The 12381-nt window shown below is 47.5% G+C and overlaps 1 protein-coding gene across 1 annotated transcript in view; it reads right to left on the bottom strand.

Moving 5' to 3' along the window:
• Positions 1–12142, bottom strand: part of LOC146005650 (alanine aminotransferase 2-like) — a 79097-nt gene extending 66955 nt beyond the window's left edge. Inside the window, exons 1-4 of the mRNA XM_083145041.1 lie at positions 12010–12142; positions 11815–11904; positions 2064–2172; positions 495–628 (exon numbers count right to left, since the gene is read on the bottom strand). Of these exons, the coding sequence (XP_083001167.1) occupies positions 495–628; positions 2064–2172; positions 11815–11904; positions 12010–12132 (456 nt within the window). The 5' untranslated portion in view covers positions 12133–12142. The remainder of the gene's footprint in view (positions 1–494; positions 629–2063; positions 2173–11814; positions 11905–12009) is intronic.
• Between the last annotated feature and the right edge of the window lie 239 nt (positions 12143–12381).

Raw genomic sequence — 12381 nt, 5'->3', positions numbered from 1 at the left:
GGTTAGGGTGTGAGCGAGGGGAAGGTTAGGGTGTGAGGGAGGGGAAGGTTAGGGTGTGAGTGAGGGGAAGGTTAAGGTGTGAGTGAGGGGAAGGTTAGGGTGTGAGGGAGGGGAAGGTTAGGGACTGAGGAGGGGAAGGTTAGGGTGTGAGGGAAGGGAAGGTTAGGGGTGAGCTACAGATGTGCAGAGATAATTATTTGGGTGAGTTATTTTGTTTCTGTGCAGGGTAAATACTGCCTGCTTTATTTTTACCCTGGAATATAGAACTCACTTTGAAGTAAAACCGCATCCAAATCATCTTCCCCACCTGCAGTGCACATGGTTTTGTCCATTTCAGAAGTAATTTGCCCTTGTAAACCAGAATAAGGGCCCATAATTGGTGCTCAGTGCCCAGGCAAAGCCGCCCCAGACCCCCTAAATAATACTATGCCCATCATCTCCTCTAGCAAATGCAAGAGATACCAGAAAGCCACCAAGCGAAGTAACTGACTCACCACAATGGCGTTTGAGGCTCCACTGGATACAATAATGTTTCTGGGGTCACAGGGGACCCCCCCATCCCTCTTCATTATGAAGTTGGCGATCTTGCTGGGCAGGGTCTTCACGAGGTACTTTGGATTATAGCTGCCTGTAGGGATAGAGATGAGAAGACCCATCGCTTGTGTGTGTACAGTAAGGTGATTTCTGTAAGGTTATTTATAAAGGGGCGATATTATACCAGACATGGATTTGCCCTGTAGGTAATTCCCTCCAAGTTCAGCTGGCGTTGCGCACAACTGCCAGCTGCGCACCGCAATACGACCCACCCTAGATGTTTTTTTGTATCCACATTCTTTCGTAATATAAAGTCCGTGAACAATAGCTTATCATTACTGTTCATGATGCCCTTATAACCTGTAACGTTATATTTAGATGTTATCTTTCCTACTTTTGTACATTTTATAATTCTTATTAAGGCTTTTTTTTAACGAAGCAAATAGACCTTTCCATCGCTGAGGAACATGCTAATGCCTGGTTTAATACTATGGATAATTTTGTTCTTTAAAAGCATCCGATAGTTCTTTTGACAGTATAGAACCAATTCTATGATGCACTACACCAGCAACTACACCTAGAACTAAATCTACCAGCACCTGGAACCACTTCTCCCAGGCCCTACACCTATACCTAGGACCAAATCTCCCAGGCCCTACACCAGCACATAGAACTACTTATCCCCAGCCTTAGACCAAGAATCACTTGATCCTTGACCATAGACCTGCACCTAGAACCAGTTATCCCAGCCCTACACCTATACCTAGTACCAATTCTCCCTGGCCCTTCACAAGCACCTAGAAAAACTTCTCCCAGGCCCTACACCAGAAAATAAAACCACATCTTCCAGGTCCCACACCATGATCTAAAGCCACATCTCCCAGGCCCTATGCAAAGACCTAGAACCACTTCTCCTAGGCCCTACACAAAGACCCAGAATTACTTCTCCCAGACCCCACACCAAGACTGAGAACCACTTCTCCCAGGTCCTACACCAAGACTTAGAACCACTTCTCCCAGGTTCTACACAAAGACCTAGAACCACTTCTCCCAGGCCCTATGCAAAGACCTAAAACCACTTCTCCCAGGCCCTACACAAAGACCTAGAACCACTTCTCCCAGACCCCACATTAAGACTGAGAACCACTTCTCCCAGGTCCTACACCAAGACTGAGAACCACTTCTCCCAGACCCCACACCAGAACATAGAACCACATCATCTTAGGTCCTACAACAGGACATACAAACACTTTTCCCATGCCCTACATTGGGAACATATTTTTCAAGAACATTTTTTCAACACATAATGGAAGTCTCACCATAACACAACCTTGTTCTGTGATGTAGGGAGTTTGGCTTGGGTGCCCCATTACCCCGATGACACTGTGCATGATGCACCATACAGTCCTTACTGATACACCCCTGGTTTAGTTTTCTAGCTCATTGTGGATAATTTGTAGCTACAGATACTAATGAAAACCTTTCTTGTAGTATTAGTGATTAGTGATTCCTTCCACGCTCCCACTGACCCACAGATCCATTGTCCAGTTCCTCCATGAGCTCCAGGGCCCTGCTCTTAGCATCCTCTGGAAAGTGAGTGCTGTCCAGCAGATCGGGGTAAGTACACAGCGCAGCCACCTGGGAGGGAGGACAGATGGGAATAAGGAGAGGACTGTAGTGATATACAGGAGTTATTACACAGGCCACGTGTCACATTACATACAGTACACAGCCACCTGGGAGGGAGGACAGATGGGTATAAGGAGAGGACTGTAGTGATATACAGGAGTTATTACACAGGCCACGTGTCACATTACATACAGTACAGAGCACAGCCACCTGGGAGTGAGGACAGATGGGTATAAGGAGAGGACTGTAGTGATATACAGGAGTTATTACACAGGCCACGTGTCACATTACATACAGTACACAGCACAGCCACCTGGGAGGGAGGACAGATGGGTATAAGGAGAGGACTGTAGTGATATACAGGAGTTATAACACAGGCCACGTGTCACATTACATACAGTACACAGCCCAGCCACCTGGGAGGGAGGACAGATGGGTATAAGGAGAGGACTGTAGTGATATACAGGAGTTATTACACAGGCCACGTGTCACATTACATACAGTACACAGCGCAGCCACCTGGGAGGGAGGACAGATGGGTATAAGGAGAGGACTGTAGTGATATACAGGAGTTATTACACAGGCCACGTGTCACATTACATACAGTACACAGAGCAGCCACCTGGGAGGGAGGACAGATGGGTATAAGGAGAAGACTGTAGTGATATACAGGAGTTATTACACAGGCCACGTGTCACATTACATACAGTACACAGCCACCTGGGAGGGAGGACAGATGGGTATAAGGAGAGGACTGTAGTGATATACAGGAGTTATTACACAGGCCACGTGTCACATTACATACAGTACACAGCGCAGCCACCTGGAAGGGAGGACAGATGGGTATAAGGAGAGGACTGTAGTGATATACAGGAGTTATTACACAGGCCACGTGTCACATTACATACAGTACACAGCGCAGCCACCTGGGAGGGAGGACAGATGGGTATAAGGAGAGGACTGTAGTGATATACAGCAGTTATTACACAGGCCACGTGTCACATTACATACAGTACACAGCCACCTGGGAGGGAGGACAGATGGGTATAAGGAGAAGACTGTAGTGATATACAGGAGTTATTACATCGGCCACGTGTCACATTACATACAGTACACAGCACAGCCACCTGGGAGGGAGGACAGATGGGTATAAGGAGAAGACTGTAGTGATATACAGGAGTTATTACACAGGCCACGTGCCACATTACATACAGTACACAGCGCAGCCACCTGGATGGGAGGACAGATGGGTATAAGGAGAGGACTGTAGTGATATACAGGAGTTATTACACAGGCCACATTACATACAGTACACAGCGCAGCCACCTGGGAGGGAGGACAGATGGGTATAAGGAGAGGACTGTAGTGATATACAGAAGTTATTACACATACCACGTGTCACATTACATACAGTACACAGCCACCAGGGAGGAAGGACAGATGGGTATAAGGAGAAGACTGTAGTGATATACAGGAGTTATTACACAGGCCACATGTCACATTACATACAGTACACAGCGCAGCCACCTGGGAGGGAGGACAGATGGGTATAAGGAGAAGACTGTAGTGATATACAGGAGTTATTACACAGGCCACGTGTCACATTACATACAGTACACAGCACAGACACCTGGGAGGGACAGATGGGTATAAGGAGAAGACTGTAGTGATATACAGGAGTTATTACACAGACCACGTGTCACATTACATACAGTACACAGCACAGACACCTGGGAGGGACAGATGGGTATAAGGAGAAGACTGTAGCGATATACAGGAGTTATTACACAGGCCACGTGTCACATTACAGACAGTACACAGCGCAGCCACCTGGGAGGGAGGACAGATGGGTATAAGGAGAAGACTGTAGTGATATACAGGAGTTATTACACAGACCACGTGTCACATTACATACAGTACACAGCCACCTGGGAGGGAAGACAGATGGGGATAAGGAGAAGACTGTAGTGATATACAGGAGTTATTACACAGGCCACGTGTCACATTACATACAGTACACAGTGCAGCCACCTGGGAGGGACAGATGGGTATAAGGAGAAGACTGTAGCGATATACAGGAGTTATTACACAGGCCACGTGTCACATTACATACAGTACACAGCGCAGCCACCTGGGAGGGAGGACAGATGGGTATAAGGAGAAGACTGTAGTGATATACAGGAGTTATTACACAGGCCACGTGTCACATTACATACAGTACACAGCACAGACACCTGGGAGGGACAGATGGGTATAAGGAGAAGACTGTAGCGATATACAGGAGTTATTACACAGGCCACGTGTCACATTACAGACAGTACACAGCGCAGCCACCTGGGAGGGAGGACAGATGGGTATAAGGAGAAGACTGTAGTGATATACAGGAGTTATTACACAGGCCACGTGTCACATTACATACAGTACACAGCGCAGCCACCTGGGAGGGAGGACAGATGGGTATAAGGAGAGGACTGTAGTGATATACAGGAGTTATTACACAGGCCACGTGTCACATTACATACAGTACACAGCGCAGCCACCTGGGAGGGAGGACAGATGGGTATAAGGAGAAGACTTTAGTGATATACAGGAGTTATTACACAGGCCACGTGTCATATTACATACAGTACACAGCGCAGCCACCTGGGAGGGAGGACAGATGGGTATAAGGAGAATACTGTAGTGATATACAGGAGTTATTACACAGGCCACGTGTCACATTACATACAGTACACAGCGCAGCCACCTGGGAGGGACAGATGGGTATAAGGAGAGGACTGTAGTGATATACAGGAGTTATTACACAGGCCACGTGTCACATTACATACAGTACACAGCCACCTGGGAGGGAGGACAGATGGGTATAAGGAGAGGACTGTAGTGATATACAGGAGTTATTACACAGGACACGTGTCACATTACATACAGTACACAGCCACCTGGGAGGGACAGATGGGTATAAGGAGAAGACTGTAGTGATATACAGGAGTTATTACACAGGCCACGTGTCACATTACATACAGTACACAGCACAGCCACCTGGGAGGGAGGACAGATGGGTATAAGGAGATGACTGTAGTGATATACAGGAGTTATTACACAGGCCACATGTCACATTATATACAGTACACAGCGCAGCCACCTGGGAGGGAGGACAGATGGGTATAAGGAGAAGACTGTAGTGATATACAGGAGTTATTACACAGGTTACGTGTCACATTACATACAGTACACAGCCACCTGGGAGGGAGGACAGATGGGTATAAGGAGAGGACTGTAGTGATATACAGGAGTTATTACACAGGCCACGTGTCACATTACATACAGTACACAGCCACCTGGGAGGGAGGACAGATGGGTATAAGGAGAGGACTGTAGTGATATACAGGAGTTATTACACAGGCCACGTGTCACATTACATACAGTACACAGCGCAGCCACCTGGGAGGGAGGACAGATGGGTATAAGGAGAGGACTGTAGTGATATACAGGAGTTATTACACAGGCCACGTGTCACATTACATACAGTACACAGCACAGCCACCTGGGAGGGAGGACAGATGGGTATAAGGAGATGACTGTAGTGATATACAGGAGTTATTACACAGGCCACATGTCACATTATATACAGTACACAGCGCAGCCACCTGGGAGGGAGGACAGATGGGTATAAGGAGAAGACTGTAGTGATATACAGGAGTTATTACACAGGCCACGTGTCACATTACATACAGTACACAGCGCAGCCACCTGGGAGGGAGGACAGATGGGTATAAGGAGAAGACTGTAGTGATATACAGGAGTTATTACACAGGCCACGTGTCACATTACATACAGTACACAGCCACCTGGGAGGGAGGACAGATGGGTATAAGGAGAAGACTGTAGTGATATACAGGAGTTATTACACAGGCCACGTGTCACATTACATACAGTACACAGCCACCTGGGAGGGAGGACAGATGGGTATAAGGAGAGGACTGTAGTGATATACAGGAGTTATTACACAGGCCACGTGTCACATTACATACAGTACACAGCGCAGCCACCTGGGAGGGAGGACAGATGGGTATAAGGAGAAGACTGTAGTGATATACAGGAGCTATTACACAGGCCACGTGTCACATTACATACAGTACACAGTGCAGCCACCTGGGAGGGAGGACAGATGGGTATAAGGAGAGGACTGTAGTGATATACAGGAGTTATTACACAGGCCACGTGTCACATTACATACAGTACACAGCCACCTGGGAGGGAGGACAGATGGGTATAAGGAGAAGACTGTAGTGATATACAGGAGTTATAACACAGGCCACGTGTCACATTACATACAGTACACAGCGCAGCCACCTGGGAGGGAGGACAGATGGGTATAAGGAGAAGACTGTAGTGATATACAGGAGTTATTACACAGGCCACGTGTCACATTACATACAGTACACAGCCACCTGGGAGGGAGGACAGATGGGTATAAGGAGAGGACTGTAGTGATATACAGGAGTTATTACACAGGCCACGTGTCACATTACATATAGTACACAGCGCAGCCACCAGGGAGGGACAAATGGGTATAAGGAGAGGACTGTAGTGATGTACAGGAGTTATTACACAGGCCACGTGTCACATTACATACAGTACACAGCGCAGCCACCTGGGAGGGAGCACAGATGGGTATAAGGAGAAGACTGTAGTGATATACAGGAGTTATTACACAGGCCACGTGTCACATTACATACAGTACACAGCGCAGCCACCTGGGAGGGAGGACAGATGGGTATAAGGAGAGGACTGTAGTGATATACAGGAGTTATTACACAGGCCACGTGTCACATTACATACAGTACACAGCGCAGCCACCTGGGAGGGAGGACAGATGGGTATAAGGAGAGGACTGTAGTGATATACAGGAGTTATTACACAGGCCACGTGTCACATTAGATACAGTACACAGCGCAGCCACCTGGGAGGGAGGACAGATGGGTATAAGGAGAGGACTGTAGTGATATACAGGAGTTATTACACAGGCCACGTGTCACATTACATACAGTACACAGCCACCTGGGAGGGAGGACAGATGGGTATAAGGAGAGGACTGTAGTGATATACAGGAGTTATTACACAGGCCACGTGTCACATTACATACAGTACACAGCGCAGCCACCTGGGAGGGATGACAGATGGGTATAAGGAGAATACTGTAGTGATATACAGGAGTTATTACACAGGCCACGTGTCACATTACATACAGTACACAGCCACCTGGGAGGGAGGACAGATGGGTATAAGGAGAAGACTGTAGTGATATACAGGAGTTATTACATCGGCCACGTGTCACATTACATACAGTACACAGCACAGCCACCTGGGAGGGAGGACAGATGGGTATAAGGAGAAGACTGTAGTGATATACAGGAGTTATTACACAGGCCACGTGCCACATTACATACAGTACACAGCGCAGCCACCTGGATGGGAGGACAGATGGGTATAAGGAGAGGACTGTAGTGATATACAGGAGTTATTACACAGGCCACATTACATACAGTACACAGCGCAGCCACCTGGGAGGGAGGACAGATGGGTATAAGGAGAGGACTGTAGTGATATACAGAAGTTATTACACATACCACGTGTCACATTACATACAGTACACAGCCACCAGGGAGGAAGGACAGATGGGTATAAGGAGAAGACTGTAGTGATATACAGGAGTTATTACACAGGCCACATGTCACATTACATACAGTACACAGCGCAGCCACCTGGGAGGGAGGACAGATGGGTATAAGGAGAAGACTGTAGTGATATACAGGAGTTATTACACAGGCCACGTGTCACATTACATACAGTACACAGCACAGACACCTGGGAGGGACAGATGGGTATAAGGAGAAGACTGTAGTGATATACAGGAGTTATTACACAGACCACGTGTCACATTACATACAGTACACAGCACAGACACCTGGGAGGGACAGATGGGTATAAGGAGAAGACTGTAGCGATATACAGGAGTTATTACACAGGCCACGTGTCACATTACAGACAGTACACAGCGCAGCCACCTGGGAGGGAGGACAGATGGGTATAAGGAGAAGACTGTAGTGATATACAGGAGTTATTACACAGGCCACGTGTCACATTACATACAGTACACAGCCACCTGGGAGGGCGGACAGATGGGTATAAGGAGAGGACTGTAGTGATATACAGGAGTTATTACACAGGCCATGTGTCACATTACATACAGTACACAGTGCAGCCACCTGGGAGGGACAGATGGGTATAAGGAGAAGACTGTAGCGATATACAGGAGTTATTACACAGGCCACGTGTCACATTACATACAGTACACAGCGCAGCCACCTGGGAGGGAGGACAGATGGGTATAAGGAGAAGACTGTAGTGATATACAGGAGTTATTACACAGGCCACGTGTCACATTACATACAGTACACAGCACAGACACCTGGGAGGGACAGATGGGTATAAGGAGAAGACTGTAGCGATATACAGGAGTTATTACACAGGCCACGTGTCACATTACATACAGTACACAGCGCAGCCACCTGGGAGGGAGGACAGATGGGTATAAGGAGAGGACTGTAGTGATATACAGGAGTTATTACACAGGCCACGTGTCACATTACATACAGTACACAGCGCAGCCACCTGGGAGGGAGGACAGATGGGTATAAGGAGAGGACTGTAGTGATATACAGGAGTTATTACACAGGCCACGTGTCACATTACAGACAGTACACAGCGCAGCCACCTGGGAGGGAGGACAAATGGGTATAAGGAGAAGACTGTAGTGATATACAGGAGTTATTACACAGGCCACGTGTCACATTACATACAGTACACAGCGCAGCCACCTGGGAGGGAGGACAGATGGGTATAAGGAGAGGACTGTAGTGATATACAGGAGTTATTACACAGGCCACGTGTCACATTACATACAGTACACAGCGCAGCCACCTGGGAGGGAGGACAGATGGGTATAAGGAGAAGACTTTAGTGATATACAGGAGTTATTACACAGGCCACGTGTCATATTACATACAGTACACAGCGCAGCCACCTGGGAGGGAGGACAGATGGGTATAAGGAGAATACTGTAGTGATATACAGGAGTTATTACACAGGCCACGTGTCACATTACATACAGTACACAGCCACCTGGGAGGGAGGACAGATGGGTATAAGGAGAGGACTGTAGTGATATACAGGAGTTATTACACAGGACACGTGTCACATTACATACAGTACACAGCCACCTGGGAGGGACAGATGGGTATAAGGAGAAGACTGTAGTGATATACAGGAGTTATTACACAGGCCACGTGTCACATTACATACAGTACACAGCCACCTGGGAGGGAGGACAGATGGGTATAAGGAGAGGACTGTAGTGATATACAGGAGTTATTACACAGGCCACGTGTCACATTACATACAGTACACAGCGCAGCCACCTGGGAGGGAGGACAGATGGGTATAAGGAGAGGACTGTAGTGATATACAGGAGTTATTACACAGGCCACGTGTCACATTACATACAGTACACAGCGCAGCCACCTGGGAGGGAGGACAGATGGGTATAAGGAGAGGACTGTAGTGATATACAGGAGTTATTACACAGACCACGTGTCACATTACATACAGTACACAGCGCAGCCACCTGGGAGGGAGGACAGATGGGTATAAGGAGAAGACTGTAGTGATATACAGGAGTTATTACACAGGCCACGTGTCACATTACATACAGTACACAGCCACCTGGGAGGGAGGACAGATGGGTATAAGGAGAGGACTGTAGTGATATACAGGAGTTATTACACAGGCCACGTGTCACATTACATACAGTACACAGTGCAGCCACCTGGGAGGGAGGACAGATGGGTATAAGGAGAGGACTGTAGTGATATACAGGAGTTATTACACAGGACACGTGTCACATTACATACAGTACACAGTGCAGCCACCTGGGAGGGAGGACAGATGGGTATAAGGAGAGGACTGTAGTGATATACAGGAGTTATTACACAGGACACGTGTCACATTACATACAGTACACAGCCACCTGGGAGGGAGGACAGATGGGTATAAGGAGAGGACTGTAGTGATATACAGGAGTTATTACACAGGACACGTGTCACATTACATACAGTACACTGCCACCTGGGAGGGACAGATGGGTATAAGGAGAAGACTGTAGTGATATACAGGAGTTATTACACAGGCCACGTGTCACATTACATACAGTACACAGCCACCTGGGAGGGAGGACAGATGGGTATAAGGAGAGGACTGTAGTGATATACAGGAGTTATTACACAGGACACGTGTCACATTACATACAGTACACAGCCACCTGGGAGGGACAGATGGGTATAAGGAGAAGACTGTAGTGATATACAGGAGTTATTACACAGGCCACGTTTCACATTACATACAGTACACAGCGCAGCCACCTGGGAGGGAGGACAGATGGGTATAAGGAGAGGACTGTAGTGATATACAGGAGTTATTACACAGGCCACGTGTCACATTACATACAGTACACAGTGCAGCCACCTGGGAGGGAGGACAGATGGGTATAAGAAGAGGACTGTAGTGATATACAGGAGTTATTACACAGGCCACGTGTCACATTACATACAGTACACAGCGCAGCCACCTGGGAGGGAGGACAGATGGGTATAAGGAGAGGACTGTAGTGATATACAGGAGTTATTACACAGGCCACGTGTCACATTACATACAGTACACAGCGCAGCCACCTGGGAGGGAGGACAGATGGGTATAAGGAGAAGACTGTAGTGATATACAGGAGTTATTACACAGGCCACGTGTCACATTACGTACAGTACACAGCGCAGCCACCTGGGAGGGAGGACAGATGGGTATAAGGAGAGGACTGTAGTGATATACAGGAGTTATTACACAGGCCACGTGTCACATTACATACAGTACACAGCGCAGCCACCTGGGAGGGAGGACAGATGGGTATAAGGAGAAGACTGTAGTGATATACAGGAGTTATTACACAGGCCACGTGTCACATTACATACAGTACACAGCCACCTGGGAGGGAGGACAGATGGGTGTAAGGAGAGGACTGTAGTGATATACAGGAGTTATTACACAGGCCACGTGTCACATTACATACAGTACAATGTGCAGCCACCTGGGAGGGAGGACAGATGGGTATAAGGAGAAGACTGGCCACTACATTTGCCATGCGATGGGAGCCGTGAAAGTACACCAGTACCATAAATAATATCACAATTAGCACTTTATACTCCATCTACATCAATTTTTCAATTATTCATCCATTTCTTAAACCACTTGTTCCTTTTGATTCACCAATTGGTGGGGACAGCCAATCCCTTGATCATACACAGCAGGGAAGGTTACAAATTCTAGCACATTTATCACGTAAACCATTATTATATTACATTAGCGCCAGGAGGAGATAGTGTCTCAGGACACTACATCTTGTTTCCATAAGCAATGGCAGCAGTGTGAGCCACACCCCCTCCTTAATTTACTTGGGCTCGGGTGAGCTATAGACGCCCCTGCCTGAATCAGTCCCTCTCTCTTGTGACTCTGCAGTGACACATTGTGCATTTGTGTGGTTACCTGTCTCAGGAAGGTCACTGGTCTCTGGCCCGATGCTTGCTGGTCCCCCATGTTACAGGCTGTAATTTTCCCATAAGGCTTGTGTATCCCCTGTAGGAGACATTACATAGAGTCACCATAAGCTGGTAGGAGACAGGTCCTATTGTGGTGGAGACACCTTTATTACTGTATACATACTAAGGAACCTTCCGTTACCTCCTTAATCTCTCTCTGAATCTCCTCAGCTCGGGTTGTCAGGGATCCCAAGATGGCAACTTTCACGTCTCGGACGTTCTGATTTATTGATTCCAAAGTCAGCAGCTTCTTTCTTGGCATCATCCTATCTTCAGGTCACCTCTCCCACTTACTGTACATGAAGAGAGAAAAGTGTTATCAGAGTAGGGACTACTGACCCCATGGATATAGAAAGAGTCTCTGTTATGGACTTAGACTCAGGACGGCGAATACCAGACCGGGAATTGGCTTTACCTGACTCAGGGGTGTGGAGTCTAACCGTACCGGTGGTTTTCACCAGTGACCCCTCCAAGTGGGCTTTGGGCTTCGCTGCACACGGTACACTGGTCGCAG

Source organism: Crinia signifera, chromosome 5, assembly GCF_055691185.1.
Source record: "Crinia signifera chromosome 5, ASM5569118v1, whole genome shotgun sequence".
NCBI lineage: Eukaryota > Metazoa > Chordata > Amphibia > Anura > Myobatrachidae > Crinia > Crinia signifera.
Note: the sequence above shows the minus strand (reverse complement) of the source record. Positions and strands in the feature narration are given on the sequence as shown.